The sequence below is a fragment of the Jaculus jaculus genome, chromosome 10 (genome assembly GCF_020740685.1).
Source record: "Jaculus jaculus isolate mJacJac1 chromosome 10, mJacJac1.mat.Y.cur, whole genome shotgun sequence".
Classification (NCBI taxonomy): domain Eukaryota; kingdom Metazoa; phylum Chordata; class Mammalia; order Rodentia; family Dipodidae; genus Jaculus; species Jaculus jaculus.
Genome location: NC_059111.1, coordinates 101,802,760 through 101,820,502, shown reverse-complemented (window position 1 = coordinate 101,820,502; position 17,743 = coordinate 101,802,760). Strand labels below are relative to the sequence as shown.

General features: G+C 40.6%; 1 protein-coding gene across 5 annotated transcripts in view; it reads left to right on the top strand.

The window, feature by feature from the left end:
* The window catches only part of Braf (B-Raf proto-oncogene, serine/threonine kinase), a 169,736-nt gene that overhangs the window by 77,089 nt on the left and 74,904 nt on the right, over positions 1-17,743 (top strand). For all 5 annotated transcript variants that reach the window (XM_045159953.1, XM_045159955.1, XM_045159952.1 and 2 more), the window contains exons 4-5: positions 12,397-12,500; positions 13,233-13,335. In XM_045159953.1, the coding sequence (XP_045015888.1) occupies positions 12,397-12,500; positions 13,233-13,335 (207 nt within the window). The remainder of the gene's footprint in view (positions 1-12,396; positions 12,501-13,232; positions 13,336-17,743) is intronic.

Here is a 17,743-nt window from a genome sequence, read left to right as displayed (position 1 = left end):
TTAAACATAATAGCTCACTAGAAAATATGAAAACAGAGGGAACTGAAAAGCCAGAGAATTGTGTAAACTGATATATTAAAGTATTATTAAACATACATAGTCTTCAGGCCAGTTCCAGCCCCATTACCTATTTTTTAAAATATTTTTATTTTATATATTTATATATTTATTTGACAGAGAGAAAGAGGGAGGGAGAGGAGAGAGAGAATGAATATGAGAATGGGCGCACCATGGCCTCTACCCACTGCAAATGAAATCCAGTCACATGTACCACCTTGTGCATCTCATCCTGGGGAATCAAACCTGGGTCATTTGGCTTTGCAAGCACCTTAACTGCTAAGCCTTCCCTCCAGCCCACCCATTTCCTATTCTTTTTTTTTCTTTTTTTTTTTTTTTTTTTTTTTGCCATTACCTATTCTTTTATAGCCTGCAAACTAAGAATGGATTTTATGTTTTTAAATGCCTGGAGGGAGAAAAAAAAAAATCAAAGATATATTTCATAGTATTGAACTTGAGCCTAAAATGTCAATGTCAGGCATTATTGGGATACAGCAACTGACCTGCTTACATGTGGTCTGACCACTTCCCTGCCTGCGTAGCAGCACTGCACAGCACTGTGTGACTTCCTGAGCTGCTCTTTCATGGATGGAGTTTGCAGACCTATTAGGGGAGCTAGTTGGGACCATTATGTCACTGAGCAGAAAGGATACACCAAATGTGGGGACACAATACTGACATGACCAGTCTCTTAAATGTAGTTGGAACTCATGTTTTATGTCATAAAGCTGATCTTCTGAAGAGCATTACCTTCATCAAAAGGGTTCTTATGAGCATATATAAATATATAATGAAATTTATCTGTTTTTGCTAGCCAGAACCTTGAAGAAAAAGTAAAGTTTCTTCTGGAACCTTTTTTATTGTAGTGTGGATTTCATATTAATGTTGCCTGTGTTGTCCAAGAATCCTCAAACCCAGAATTATAATATTACCACTGGTCCTAGGGTGGTGTTGCTGTCTGGTTTGCATTGCTGGTAGAAATCACCTGACCAAGAGCACCTTGTGGGAAAAAGAGGCTTATTTTGGCTTACAGGCTCGAGGGGAAACTCCACGATAGCAAGGGCAAACGACTACATGAACAGAGGGTGGACATCACCTCTGGCCAACGTAAGGTAGACCATAGCAACAGGAGAGTGTGCCCAACACTGGCAAGGGGAGACTGGCTTTAACACCCATAAGCCCACCCCCAACAATACATTCCCTCCAGGAAGCGATAATACCCAAATCTTCATCAGCTGAAAACCTAACATTCAGAACACCTAAGTTTATTGGGGAAACCTGAGTCAAACCACCACATTCCGCCCTGGCCCCCATAAGTGGATATCCATACATGATGTAAAATACAATGTATTCAGTCCAACTTTAAAAGTCCCCATAGTTTTTATCAATCCCAATGATGTTCAAACATCCCCATAGTCCAAGATCTTTTAACTGAGCCATAATAACCAAAAAAAAATCCCTCCCAAAACCCATAATGGCACAGAATAAATACACTGCAAAAGATGGCTTTGGACATAGCAAAGAAATACCCAACCAATACAAGATTTAAAACAACCAGAACAAACAGCAAACTCTGTAACTTCAAGTCCAACAACTCTAGTCAGTGACAAATATCCAAGTTTGATAATTCTAACCAGCAATAAGTCTCTGGCGTTCCAATTCCGCCCCTCCATCTAGGCTTCTCACAGTCCTGGAAAACTTCATTGGGGCCGGCAGCTTTCCTTAGCAGCCACCTCATGGTCCCGACATCTCTACTGCAATCCACGGTTCATCCTCATGGCCCCATGGAGTCTCTATGCAGGCAACCAGCAATTCTGCTTCACACTGCCCATGGCCATTTCCAAAACACAAGACCGTGTTGCAAACTCAATGACCCTCTCTTTCCTGAATTTTTTATAGTCCCCAATACCAGGTAGGGTGCCAATTTGTTAATCCAGGAGGGAATAAAGCAGACTTGGAAGAACAGGACACTCCTTGAGCACATAGGCCCCTCCAAAAGAGTCTACATTTTTCCTGTTGCCCCAGTGCAGGTCAGCTAGCCCAGTCTCAAAGGTTTTAATCTCTCAATTGCAGCTGAATGGGGAATAGTTCACCCAAAGATTTTTCTTTCTGTGCCATATCCCTCTGCTCACATTAGTTCATTTCTACGCAAAGCAACCCTGCACAACTTCTCAGGACATGGGTATAACAGCCAGCTTTTCACACAACTTGCCTCTAGCCCAGTCCAAGCAAAGCTCCTTCTCACCCTCATAAGACAAACTTCACAGTCCATAGTTCTTACTACATACAGGTCTTTCAACTCTGACCAGAATAGTCCATCAAGCTATACTTACAGCACTGCAAGGTATCTCTTAGGCCAAGGTTTCAAATCTTTCCACATTCCTCTTGAAAAATCAGCTCCCTAGCTGGGCGTGGTGGCGCACGCTTTTAATCCCAGCACTTGGGAGGCAGAGGTAGGAGGACTGCCGTGAGTTCAAGGCCACCCTGAGACTCCATAGTGAATTCCAGGTCAGCCTGGGCTAGAGTGAGACCCTACCTCGACCCCCCCTCCAAAAAAAAATCAGCTCCAAAAGGCCAAAGCCACACAGTCAGGTGTCTAGCAGCAGTCCCACTCCTGGGTACCGCTTTACTGCTGCAGTCAGGTTTGCATTGCTGATAGAAATCACCTGACCAAGAGCAGCTTGTGGGAAAAAGAGGTTTATTTTGGCTTACAGGCATGATGGCAGGGGAAAACGATGACAGCATGAGCAGAGGGTGGACATCACCCCATGACCAACATAAGGTGGACAGTAGCAACAGGAGGGTGTGCCCAGCACTGTCACGGGGAAACTGGCTATAACACGAATAAGCCGGCTCCCAACAATACACTGCCTACAGGAAGCGTTAACTCCCAACTCTCCATCAGCTGGGAACCCAGCATTCAGAACTCCTTTATGGGGGACACCTGAATCAAACCACCGCAGGTGGTAATAGCATTAAAGCACTAGATAGAAGCTATGCAAAACTTCTCTTGGCCCATCTTGGCCTTGAAATTCACAAAGATAAATACCCTGCTAATGAGCTTAAGAAGCAAAGTTATAAAACATGGAGAGATCACTATCAGTTAAGAGACTCGAGAACAGCAGTCAGACTCCTAAGAAGGAACCCAGTAGAGCTTCTAGGTAATCTTGAACTTTAAAACTCGATGAATGACATCACCTGGGAAGAACTTTGGGTTAGGAATAATGACACTACATGCCAGTCTTCTGAATCTTGCATTTTATAAGAAACACAGGGGATAGAGCAGAAAGCTAAATGAGAGAAACAAACTGAGAATGCTGGGGAGACACCAGGCCTGAACTCTGAATGTTACAGAGGACAAAAGACTTGAGTTATTCTACACAAATCATGACTGAAGAGCAAGCAGGATGTGGTACCACACACTGGCAGGAGGATCACAAGGTTTTTTGTTAATGTGAACCTTACTATATGAACATAGGGCATATTGGCCATATTCCCATCAGGTTATAGGGAATCACAAGTTTTTAGGGCCAGCCTGGCCCCAGGTTACATACCAAGACCCTAGCTTAAAAAAAAACTAAAAATAGGGACTGGAGAGATGGCTTAGCGGTTAAGGCATTTGTCTGTAAAGCCTAATGACCCAAGTTCAATTCCCTAGTACCCACCCATGTAAAGCCAGATGCACAAAGTGGTATATGCATCTGGAGTTCATTTACAATGGCTAGACGCCCTGGCATACCCTTCCTTCCTCTCTCCCTCCCTTGAAAATAAATATATGTTAAATTTTTAACTTAGGGCTAGAGGGATGGCTTAGCTGATAAGGCATTTGCCTGCAAAGCCAAAGGACCCAGGTTCTATTCCCAGGACCCATGTTAGGCAGACGCACAAGGGGGCTCACACGTCTGGAGTTCGTTTGCACTGGCTGGAGGCCCTGGTGCTCCCCTCCCTCCCTCCCCCCTTCCCATCAAATAAATTTAATCTAAAAATAGTGGGGAGTTGTGGAAGCACAACTAGGAGGATTGCTGCTACCTCGAGACCACATAGTGAACCAGATAGAGACCCTCCTTGCAAAACCAAAAGCATTAAAAATGCAACATGTGATTTTTTTTGTATTATATTGATTTAAGAGAGAAGGGGTGGGGAGAATGGGCATGCTAGGGCCTGTAGCCACTGCAAATGAATTCCAGATGCATGTGCCACCTTGTACATTTTTTGGCTTATGTGGGTTCTGAGGGAATTGAACCTGGGTCCTTTGACTTTGCGGACAGACACCTTAACCTCTAAGCCATCTCTCCAGCCCCAGTGTGTGATTTTGTTTTGAGTTTGGGATCAGAAAGGACTATAAAATGCATTCTCGAAATGGGAGATTTTGAATATTGTTGAATTAGTGGGAGAATGAACCACTGTGATAATGTGACGCATATTCAGCCCTGTTTTTCTATTTTACTACATATATGTCCATGTCAGTATTTTTTTCTTAATCATTAAGTGGCATGATACCATATTATGTAATATTAAGCAACCTGTTCTTGTTAAAAATAATTTCAAAGTATGCATTTGTATTTGTTAACAAATTGTTGTTCATTCCACTGAACTATTATTAAATATTCTAACTTTTTAATACCACACTTGTTGATGTATTTCTTCACTGGTGGACCTCTCTGCTTTTTATTATTACACACAGTGCTGAAATGTAAACATCTTTGTACAAAGACTAAGTGCATTTCTTACTTAGGACATGGAAAATGAACATGGAATTTAAAAGTTTTTGTATCTAGGGCTGGAGAGATGGCTCAATAGTTAAAGGTACTTGCTTGCAAAACCTAGTGGCCCAGACTCAACTCCTCAGTACCCACGTAAAGCAAGATGTACAAAGTGGCGTGTGTAGCTGGAGTTTGCAGCAGCAGGAGGCCTCAAAGTCCCCATTCTCTCTATCTCTCCTCTGTCTCTCAAGTTAATAAATAAATATTTTTTTAAATGGTTTTTGGCTGAATGTGGTGGCACACACTTTTCATACCGGCACTCAAGAGGCGTTGGTAGGAGGATCACTGTGAGTTTAGGCCAGCTTGAGACTATATAGTGAATTCCAGGTTAGCCTGAGCTAGAGCAAGAACCTACCTTGAAAAAAAAACGGGGGCTGGAGAGATGGCTTAGCGGTTAAGCGCTTGCCTGTGAAGCCTAAGGACCCCGGTTCGAGGCTTGGTTCCCCAGGTCCCACGTTAGCCAGATGCACAAGGGGGCGCACGCGTCTGGAGTTCATTTGCAGAGGCTGGAAGCCCTGGCGCGCCCATTCTCTCTCTCTCCCTCTATCTGTCTTTCTCTCTGTGTCTGTTGCTCTCAAATAAATAAATAAAAAATTTAAAAAAAAACGGTTTTTATATCTAAAAACTATTAAATTAAGCATCTGCGTGATGATTTTTCTAAGCATCTGTGGAATAGCTTTTTCTGTAAGAGAAGCTTATAGTTTTTGTTACTCAGCAACTAGAATACTGCCTGGCACTTAGCATATTTTCTATATCTATTTTTGAAAATAATGCACCGTTCAATTTACCAGACCTTCAGATTTGTGCATGTGAATGCCTATTAGTTGGGATTAATTCTGATTGTATTTAAGATAAGTGAAAGACAAATGGAGCAGATAGGCCACGATTGGATGTTTTTAAATCATGTTCAAGTTGTACTGTGATTAAGCAAGAAATACCTGTGAGAAAGAAAGAAAGAAAGAAAGAAAGAAAGAAAGAAAGAAAGAAAGAAAGAAAGAAAGAAAGAAAGAAAGAAAGAAAGAAAGACAGACCTGTGGAATGGAAGAAAGTAAGGAAAAGACATGTTTTTTGTTTTTTGGTTTTTTAGCCATTTGGGGGAATAAACTCAATAGCAGAAACTTTTACTGTCACCAGAACATACAAGTAGCTTTAATGGAGTAGATTAAAAATAAAGGAACATCACTAGATTAGAGTAAATGTCATAGCCCCGGGGAGTATCCTGTCTATTTTTAGCCACAGCATGAAGTTAATAGGGGTGCTTGATTTCTTTGTAGACAGGAAGATATTATAAAACACAGTGGTTTATAGCATGTAAAAGCACACACTTCTGCTCTCACTTGCTCTGCTTTTTGTTTCTATCATTTGGTAACAACTGTGTAAAGTTGAGTGCTATGTGAGACAATATTAGCTCATTTTAGTATCTATATTACTGGATTAATTTGAATAAAATAGTGCAGATCGGGCTGGAGAGATGGCTTAGTGGGGAAGTGCTTGCCTGTGAAACCTAAGGACCCAGATTGGAGGCTTGATTCCCTAGGACCCACATCAGCCAGATGCACAAGAGGGCACATGCGTCTGGAATTCGTTTGCAGTGGCTGGAGGCCCTGGCGCACCCTTTCTCCCTGTCTTTGGGACAGCAATTCAGCAGTAAACGATATTACCTTCATAAATATTGTTTCTAGTTTCTTGCAAGTTAAATTCAACTTGACCAGGAAACACACCTTCAGGGGGTGTATTTTTACATGTGTATGTGTGGTTTGTATGTGTATGTATGTATGTTCATATGTGTGTGGGTACATATGTGTTCTTGTATGTAGAGGCTAGAGATTGGCATAAAGTGTCATCCTCTGTTGCTCTCCACCTTATTTTTTGGAGACTAGTCTGCCACTGAGCCTAGAAGTCCCAGGGATCTGCCTGTCTCCACTTCTCCAGCCCTGTGATGACAGGCACACATGACTACTGACATTTTACATGAGCTCTGAGCATCCAAACTCAGGTTTGCATGGCAACTGTTTTACTCATGGAGCCTTCGTCCCAGGCCCCTTGTGGTTGTCTTTTTCTTTTTTCTTTTTTTTTTAAATTTTTTGTGGTTGGGTCTCACTCTAGCCCAGGCTGACCTGGAATTCACTCTGTAGTCTCGGGGTGGCCTTGAACTCACGGTGATCCTCCTACCTCTGCCTCCCAGCCCCCTTGTGGTTTTGTAGTACAAGGAGTAAGGCTGCATTTTGTTTAAGTATGAATTTTCCTTTGACAAATGTTCAAATGAATACACTAACTCTAGTTCTTTGTTAAGATGGGATTTTAAAAAATGTTTTTGAAAGAGCCAGGCATAGTGGTGCATGCCTTTTAATCGCAGCACTTGGGAGGCTGAGGTAAGAGGATTGCCATGAGTTGAAGGCCAGCCTGAGGCTACATAGTGAATTCCATCCATGTCAGCCTGGGCTAAAGTGAGACCCTACCTCAAAAAAAATTTTTTTGAAAGGAAAATTCTGCCACTTTGATAATCTAGTCAAGGATATTAGTCTTCCTAGCCTTAAACAACTTCCCCTCCTTTTATTTTATTAACTTTTTGAGTAAATAATACTTTTACATGATAATTACATCAAGAAATCTTGTTTCTACCTGGCTCATATGCATCCAGTGCCTTTACACATTTCAAATTCTATCAGTTTTGTGTGTGTGTGTGTGTCTAAATTTTAATGGTTTTTTTTTTTTCTTGGTTATTGAGGCCATCTCTCTCATAGCTCATTTTGATCTTAAACTCATCCTGTTAATAGAGGCTGGCTTTGCGCTCCTGATCCTTCTCTCTCCACCTCCCAGGTGCTAAGATTATAAGCATGCACCGCCACACTCAACTTGAATTTTCAGTATTTCTTAATGTAAATATAAACAAATACAAATATATGTACTTTTATTTCCTTACTCATCCTCACATGAAGAACTGTATGCGACTAAGGTGATGACTCAGTGGTTAAAGGTGCTTGCTTGCAAAGCCTGTTGGCTCTGGTTAGATTTCCCAATACCCACATAAAACCAGATGCACAGAGTAGCACATGCTCTTGAATCTATTTGCAGAGGAAGAAGGTCCCGACATGCCCCTCCTCCCCTCCCCCCCGCTTGCAAACAAAGAATTTTTATTAAAAAACTATATACACACATATACATTATATCATATTTATATATACATAGTTTCCTCTTTATATAGAAAATACCATATATCTGTTCACCTAATATTATCATTATGTAGAACATCTTGAAAATTCCTATTTCCATATACAAACAATTTTTGTGCAAGGTAAGGTCTCGCTTTAGCCATGGCTGACCTAGAATTCACCATGTAGTCTCTGGGTAGCCTCAAACTCATGGTGTTCCTCCTACCTCAGCTTCCCAAATGCTAGGATTAAAGATGCCACCACACCTGGCTCAGATATTTTTGTAATTACCAGTTCAGTGTTTAGATGTTTTATAACTTATTTAACCAGGCTTCTTTCTGTGAACATTCAGGTTGTATCAGTACTTTTGCTGTTTAATCAGGACTTCAATGAATAACATTGCATAAATGTCATTCTTAAATACTACAGGAATATCTAAGGAAATAAACTCCAAGAAATAAGTTTGGCCAGATCACAGAAATTTGTAATTTGGATAGCTTTCAGATTTTGCATCATAAATCGTGCTTAATTATAAGATGCCTGCAGTTATGGTTTGTATATGAAACGTTCCTCATAGGCTCATGTGTTTGCCCACTTAGTTCTCAGCTGTTGGCACTGTTTGGAAAGGCTGTGAAACTTTGGAGGTGAGGCCTTGCTGAAAGAAGTAGTTCACTGGGGTCAGGCCTTGAGTTTTTTGGGTGTTTATTCATTTGTTTAACAGGGACCCTTCGACATCAGCCTTTGGCTTACCTTTCCTTTTTCTTGTTTGTTTTTTTTGTTTTGTTTTGTTTTTCGAGGTGGGTTCTCACTCTGGCCCAGGCTGACCTGGAATTCACTGTGTAGTCTCAGGGTGGCCTTGAACTCACAGACTCCGCCTCTCCACCTCCCAAGCACTGGGCTGTGCCACCCAGCAGGCCTGGAGGTTTTAATAGCCCTGCCCCAAGTCCTGTTCACCCCAGGCTTCCGGCTGAACCTAACGTGGCCAGCTCTGCTCCACTCCTGCCGCCTTGCCTTCCTTGCCATGAAGCTTCCCCTGGAGACGAAGCCAGAGAGAACCCTTTCCTTCCCTAAGTTACTTCTGGTCAGGCATTTGTTCACAGCAATGAGAAAGTAGTAACACCTTGTCTGCCTTGTTTCCTCAGTATTCTTAGTTGTCAAATCGGATTTTTTTGTTGTTGTTAGTCCGATGAATGACAAGTTTAAGCTTGCTTTTCTCTTCAGGGAGGTTGCACATCTTTTCATGCTTGGAAAGGATTCCTGTTTCTGTGAACTGCCTTTCATCATTTTTTCTATTTTTCACTTAAGAGCTCTCTACAGGTCATTATTTACAGAAGTTCTGTAAATTTACTACAGACACTGAACTAATGAACACTGAGCTGTAATTCCTTGGGGAAATAGCGACTTTTTCTTACATAAATGAGCTAGAAATGGCTTCTGTACATTGATCCCTAGATTATTTCTTCTCAGTAGACTGGAGCCTGTTAGCTTAAAAGTGTGCTTGCACAGATTTTTATGCATCTGATTATGTCACACACAATCATGATGAGCAAAGTTTTGAAAGCCTGTCTACTTTGCAGACCTCACAAAACTGCTATAAATCCAACATCTGCTGCAGTTTGGAGGTCTTTCGTCTGGAGACTTCTGTGGGGATGGTGAGCAGTCTTATCTAGGCATACAAGCACCATCTTCAGTACTCTTCTCTCCTTGGAGTTCTGTTTCCTCTCCCCTCAGCCTCGGAGCAGTCTCCTGCTGTAAGACACTTTCCTTCCAGAGAAAGCGTGTGTGTGCTGCTGCCACCTTGTGGTCATGTCTTTGCCCTTGATCAGCCCCCCAACCCCTTGGAACTCCAAATACAGTTAGGTTTTTGTGAACTGTTAGTCGTATTTCCATCAATCAACCAACACACAACCTTGTTTTAGGCACGTTTCTCTTGTGTATTGTTGATGAGGTAATGTGAACTCAGGCTGACCTCATCCCTGAAGGAAGTTTCCCTAACACATGTTCCTTCTTTGCCAGACACACTAGTTTTTCTGCGCTTAAGAGTTACTAAACAGTTTTTTATTTATTTTATTTTATTTTTATTAGCATTTTCCATGATTATAAAAAAAAACAAGAGTTCTAAACAGCACTTCAGCACTATGCTGAACCAAAAGCACAAAAATGTGGTAGTAAATAAGCTGTTCATAGGCCGCACGTCTATTGTATAAACATCAAAACAAGAAGGCAAGAGCCAGGCATTGTGGCGCACACCTTTAATCCCAGCACTCGGGAGGCAGAGGTAGGAGGATTGCCGTGATCGTTCAAGGCCATCCTGAGACTACACAGTGAATTCCAGGTCAGCCTGGGCCAGAGTAAGACCCTACCTTGGGGAAAAATAAAATAAAATAAAACAAGAAGGCAATGTCTCTTTTTTCAACTTCAGCTGGGAAGGTTCCTGAATCAGGTAACAGGGATTGTTTTTACTGATTTTTTTCATGTCTATAAAAGAAAGTTATTTTTGAAATTACAGATAAGTTTGGGTTAGTAGACAGAGTCATACATATGTTCTCCATAAATAATAGGGATCACCTGTACCAATCTAGTCACTGCTTGAATAGTTCCAATGATGAGTCCACCCTTCATGACAAACCTCCTTTACTGCATAGTTTTAATGGTTATTGAACTAAAATCTGTTTCTTGTTCTTTCTTATGATAGGCCCTACTTAATTAGACTTTCTGGATTGTTTAATATGCTGATTTAAAAATCAATTGCCTTATACTCACCTTTATTTCATCTTCCCTCCCTCAACCATAAAAGTTCTAAATTTCTTTGGAAACTTATTGAGTTGCATAATACTTTAAATATTTCAAAAAAGAAAAAAATTTCACTATTTATTTGAGAGAGAGAGAGATTTTGTGCACCAAGTCCTTGAGCCACTGCAAATGAACTCCAGATACATCTGCCACCTTATGCATCTGGCTTTATGTGAGTACTGGCAAATTGAACCTGGGTCCTTTGGCTTTGTCAGTAAACACCCTGACCACTAAACCATCTCTCCAGCCCTGAGTTGCATAGTACTTTAAAATGATTAAAACTACTGAGATGGTTAACTTCATAATTACTTAAAACATCCTCTCCTCCTTATGCGTCACCTATTCTCATGGGAAGACAAGGTGTGAAAAAGACTAAGCTTAGAGGTAACATTCCTCTTTCCTTTCCCACTCCTGGTGTCATCTGTATTCTCCCTATTAGCTTTATTCTGGAACTAGATTTTCTCAGTGTTTTGGTGGCTCAAGATTTGTATTGTAATTAAAGCAGGAATAGGAACTTTACTCAAAGTCCATATGTCACTTTATGGAAGAACTCAAGTACTATGTGTAGGTCATTGTCTAACCCTGGGCCAGTTGCTATTGTGAAGGATATAGGTGGCCAGTTAGCCAGATTACATCATCTGTTGCCAGGAAAATACCTGTGGTTGGTAGCCTCTGTAGTAACATAGGTTTCTAGAGAAGGGATGCTAAGCATCTAAACAATAAGTATCAAATGTAGATATTGTACCAAGCATTTTCTTCTGCTTTGCTTATACAAAGGTGTCTCATAAGGATCATTAGTGTGATCAAAGGATTACATGGTTCTCAGCTTTGAACAAAGTTGTGTCAAAACTGATTTTGCAACTGGATATGGTGGCATACACCTATAACTCCAGCACTTGGGAGCTAAGGCAGGAAGATTAGAGTTTCAGGCCAGTTTTGGGCTGTACAAATCCCATCTCAAGAAACAAACAACAACAGAAAAAATTGATTTTACTTTAAATTTTGATGGCTGTTTCTCAGTAGTTGGTACATTAGATTGGTATATATACTATAGTGGGCACTATTGCATTTCTATTCTTTTCTGCATATGTATAAAATATTTTATATGGGCTACAGAGATGGCTCAGTGGTTAAAGGTATTGCTTGTAAAGCCTGACAGCTCAGGTTCAGTTTCCATTTAGAGCACAGGTGCACATATCCCTGGAGCTTTTGCAGCAGCAGCAGGAGGCCCTGGTTTGCCCATACCCACTTTCTCTCTCCCCTTCTCCCTCTACCTCACTGCTTGCAAATAAATAAAATACTTAAAATAGCTTATAATTTTAATAAAGACCCCACAGACAGGAAGCACACAAGGAAGAAACACAATCAGTTTACCTTTAGTTAGTGAAATAATATGCTTGGGCTGTAATTTCCCTTTATATGAGTTACAGACATGGTGGTGTATTTGATCATAATCCATAAGGTTTTTAAAAAGTGATTTGGAAGGTTGGAGATCTAGCTCAGTGGTAGAGTTCTTGCCTCATATGCACAAGGCCCTGTGTTCAATCCCTAGCACTAAAAAAATAAATTTTTGGAAGACAAAAAAAAAAAACAAAACTCTTCCACTAACTTCTTATATATTTATGCCATAGGTACCTGCAAGATGTGGAGTCACAGTCCGGGACAGTCTAAAGAAAGCGCTGATGATGAGAGGGCTTATCCCGGAGTGCTGTGCTGTGTACAGAATTCAGGATGGGTATGCTTTGTATGTGTGGTACAGTTCTGTTTTAAAACAATAGGAGGGTCCTATCAAAATCTAGAGAATGGAAAATTAATCACAGGAATTACATTTAGCCCCAAAATATTTTATAGGCCATTGTTGGGCTATACTATTTATCACTGTATCATAGGACTTTACTACAGTTTGGGATTTTTATAATTTTTAAGCTATTTAGTATGCAATTTAATTAGATAATGCACCCTTCCACAATCCTTCATTTTAAATGTAAGGTCAGAGTTTCTTAAAAAGTTTACATCTTATATTGCTCTGTTTTTCTTTCAAAAAGTGTCAGACATTATTCTGAGATTCCCAGATTTTGAACCTGCACCTTGAGTCCTGCCTGGGGCACGCTGTCCCTTGAGTACTCTTTTTTCTCTGAATGGGTAGGTTTGTCCATACCTGTGATTTTTTTTTTTTTTTTTTTATCCCAGAAACAATCCATTTTTTACTGTTGTAGGTCTTTTCTGGAGCTGACTTGAAGAAAAGAGTACATCTCTTTACCCTGCTGTTTGTCCAAGAGTGATACATTTATTTGGGGTAAACTTAAATATTAATTTACTGCCATTTAAATTTCTAACGATGGAAGACCAGAGAGCCAAACCTCCCTATTACTAGCCCCTCAATAACCAAGTTTCATATCTTCAGCATGAGGTATATGAGTATTCTTAGGTACAATGACCAAAAAAGGCTTATGTCTACATTTTTCAGGGAGAAGAAACCAATTGGCTGGGATACTGATATCTCCTGGCTTACTGGAGAGGAGTTGCATGTAGAAGTGTTGGAGAATGTTCCACTCACAACTCACAACTTTGTATGTACCTTTACTTTTTTTTTTTCTTTTCGAGTTAGGGTCTTACTCCAGCCCAGGCTGACCGGGTATTCATTCTGGGGTTTCAGTGTGGTCTTGCACTCACAGCGATCCTCCTTCCTCTGCCTCCCGAGTGCTGAGGTTAAAGGCATGCTTTACCTTTACATTTTTCATTTATCAAAATGTTTAAGTGCTTTTGAACGTTCTTTTGTATTCAGAGCAATATAAATAAGCAGCTTTGTGACTGATAACTTACACAAGTTAAAAATCACTTCTGTTCTCTAAAAGTTTATATTTAAACAAAGGATTTTATTTTAATTAATATACTTAACTTTGTAGCTTAAAAGCATGTAACATGTCTATTAAAAATACAAAATCTGGGCTGGAGTGATGGCCTAGCAGTTAAGGTGCTTGCCTGTGAACCCTAAGGACCCAGGTTGATTCCCCAGTACCTACGTAAGCCAGATGCATCTGTAGTTCATTAGCAGTGGTGGTAGAGTCCCTCTCTCTCTCTCTCTCTCTCTCTCTCTCTCTCTCTCTCTCTTTCTCTATCTGCCTCTCCCTCTCAGATAAATAAAGAAAATAAAATATTAAAAAGAAAAACAGGGCTGGAGAGATATCTTAGCAGTTAAGGCACTTGTCTTTAAAGCCAAAGGACCCAGGTTTGATTCCTCAGGACCTACATAAGCCAGATGCACAAGGTGGCCCATGTGTCTGGAGTTCATTTGCAGCTGCTGAAGGTCCTGGTGTGCTCATTCTCTATCTGTCTCCCTCCCCATAAGTAAATAAATAATAATGAAATTTTTAAAAAGAACAAAATATGGCCTGGAGAGATGGCTAAGTGGTTACAAACACTTGCTTGCAAAGCCTGATGGCCTGAGTTTAATTCCCCAGGACTCATGTAAAGCCAGATGCACAAAGTAGTATATGTATCGGGACTTCATTTGCAGCAGCAAGAGGCCCTGGCACACCCATTCTCATTTGTTTAATACCCCCCCTCAAATAAATATTTCACAAACAGAATGTTGTAATCTGGTTCGCATTGCTAGCAGAAACCACCTGAGCAAGTTGTGAGGGAAAAAAAAGGTTTATTTTGTCTTATAGACTCGAAGGGAAGCTCCATGATGGCAGGGTAAAACAGTGGCATGAAGCAGAGGGTGGACATCACCTCTTGACCAACATTAGATGGACAATAACAGCAGAAGAGTGTGCCAAACACTAATAAGGGCAAGCTGGCTCTAACACCCATAACCCCGTCCCCAACAATACACTGCCTCCTGGAGGTGTCAATTCCCAGATTTCCATCAGCTGGGAACCTAGCATTCAGAACACCTAAGTCTATGGGGGACACCTGAATCAAACCACCACACACAACAAAACCTGAAATGATGCAAGAGTCTATTGAGGGGCTAGAGAGATTACTCAGTGGTTAAGGTGCTTTTTTGCAAAAACAACCTGGGTTCAATTCCCCAGTACCCACATAAAGCCAGATGCACAAAGTGGTGCATATATCTGGAGTTTGTTTTCAGTGACTAGAGGCCCTAGGGTGCCTGTTCTCTTTCCTCCTCTCAAATTAAAAAAAATATATTTTTCTATTATAAAAAAGTAAAAATATTTTAGACATAAAATATTTGTATATATCAATAAACAATTGTAGTGTTCCAAACTTTTCTCTAAGTTCATGCTTATTCTTATAAGTCCAGACTTTTCCCCTAACTCATTTATTCTCTTCATTACTTCCCATTCCTTCAATTTCTTTTTTTTAAGTATTTTATTTTTATATATTTATTTATTTGACAGAGAAAGAGGAAGAGAGAGAGAGAGAATGGTGCACCAGGGCCTCCAGCCACTGCAAACGAGCTTCAGATGTGCATCGGGCTTACATGGGTCCTGGGGAATTGAATCTGGGTCCTCTGGCTTTTCAGGCAAGTGCCTGCACCTCTAAGCCATCTCTCCAGCCCCTCCTTCAATTTGTTAAAAGAATATGGAGTCATGCCATGTGATACTCCTCACTTTTTGTTTTAATTCTCTAGGCCCTTGTGAGCTTCATTTTATGTCAGTATACCTAGCCTCATTCTTGTAATATTTGTATAGTAGTCCACAATAATAGGAATTCAGTGCCTTCAATCTTTCCTCTATTCAAATACATTTAAATTTTTATATTAAAATCTTATTTATGAGTGTTGTGACATGTGTCTTTAATTTAATTAATTGGGGGACAGAAATGGGAGGGTCACTGAGAGTTTGAGGACAGCCTGGGGCTACTTAGTGAGTTTTAGGACAGCCTGGGCCAGAATGAAACTTGACCTCAAAAAAAAAAATTAAAAAAACAAAAAAAAAAAAATTTTTTTTTTTTTCCTTTTTCAAGGTAGGGTCTCATTCTAGCTCAGCCTGACCTGGAATTCACTATATGTCATCTCAGGGTGGCCTCCTACCTTTGCCTCCTGAGCGCTGGGATTAAGGCAGGTACTCCCACACCTGGCTGAAATTAAAAAACATAAGCCAGGCGTGGTGGTGTACGCTTTTAATCCCAGCACTCAGGAGGTGAGGTCTTACTGCCTTGAACTTCGGGCTAGCCTTGAACTCACCAACTTCCTGTCTTAGCCTGAAAGTCTCGCCTACTGTGATTATAGGCATGTGACACCATATCCAGCTGACATGGATATGATATGTTGCCTTTTACTATTTTTTTCTTTTTCTTTTTCTTTATTTATTAGAGACAGAGGGAGAGAGGGAGAGAATGGGTGTGCCAGGGCCTCTGGCCACTGCAAATTAACTCCAGACGCATGACCCCTACATGCATCTGGCTTACCTGGGACCTGGAGAATTGAACTTGGGTCATTAGGCTTCTTAGGCAAGTGCCTTAATCACTAAGCCATCTGTCCTTTTTATTATTATTATTATTATTATTATTATTTTTATTTTTATTTACATGTTAGAGAGAGAGAATGAGGATATGTTGCCTTTTAAATTTCACTTAGAGAAATGTTCACAGCTAGGCATGGTCATGCACATCTATTATTCTAGCATTCAAGAGGAGAGAATTTCATGTTCAAGGCCCACCTGGGCACAGTGGGACCCAATCTCAACCAATCAATCAATAGAAAAGAAAAAAGAAAAGAAAAGAAAAGAAAAGGTTCACAAATAAGTTTAGGTGGTCGGAATATCCCTTTCTTCCCAACAAATTGATTACAAATAGTTGTACTGTCTTGACATTCTTTTCATGTAATTATTACATACTAGTTTTAGGGTTGTTTTGTTGATGTTGGTTTTAGAGGAAGGATCTCACTCTGTAATCTCAGGGTGGACTCAAACTCAGTGACCCTCCTACCTCTGCCTCCTGAGTGCTAGGATTAAAGGTGTGCTCCGCCACGCCCAGCTAGTTTTAGCTTTTATAAATTATTTTTGTATAAGTAGTACATGTGTTTAAGTTAAAGAATGGAAGAGGGGGGCCGCTGGAGAGATAGCTTAATGGTTAAAGGCACTTGTTTATAAAATGTGACAGCCCAGGTTTGATTCCCAGTATCCAAGTAAAGCCACATGCACATGTAGCACATGTGTCTGGAGTTCATTTGTAGCACCAGAAGCCCTGGCATACTTATATATTTTCATTCATATTCTCTCGTTCTCTCTCTTTCTCTCTCTCAAATAAGAATATCTTTGGGCTGGAGAGATATCTTAGTGGTTAAGCACTTGCCTGTAAAGCCTAAGGACCCCCAGTTTGAGGCTCGTTTCCCCAGGACCCACATTAGCCTGGTGCACCCATTCTATTTCTCTCTATCTGCTTCTTTCTCTGTCTGTTGCTGTCAAATAAAAATTTTTTTAAATTATTTTAAAAATTATATATAAAAAGAAGAATATCTTTGCTTGGTGTGGTGGCACACGCCTTTAATCACAACACTTGGAATGCAGACGTAGAAGGATTAACGTGAGTTCAAGGCCACTCTGAAACTACAGAGTGAATTTAAGGTCGGCCTGGGCTAGATGAGATCCTTCCTCGAAAAGCAGTAACAAAAGAATATTTGAGTTTGATTGAGTAGATGACTTAGCACATGAAAGCACTTGCAAAGCCTGTCAGGCCAGGCTCAGTTCCTCAGTACCCACGTAAAGCCAGGTGTACAAAGTGGCAGTTGGGACTGCAGTTCGTTTGAAGTGGTAGGATGTCCTGGCATGTGCCCCCCCCCCCCCCCGTCTGTGTCTGTGTCTGTCTGTGTCTCTTTTTCTGTCTACTCAAGTGTGTGTGTGTGTGTGTGTGTGTGTGAAGTTGAATTAAAAGAGTGGCAACAGTGAATAATTTATTATCCTGTTGCTTGCTTGCTAACATCTAAGGATTTATATTCCCCAGTATTATTTCTGCTGATGTGCATTAATTATGACCAATTGCAGTAGGTAATTTTTTTAAACTCTCCTT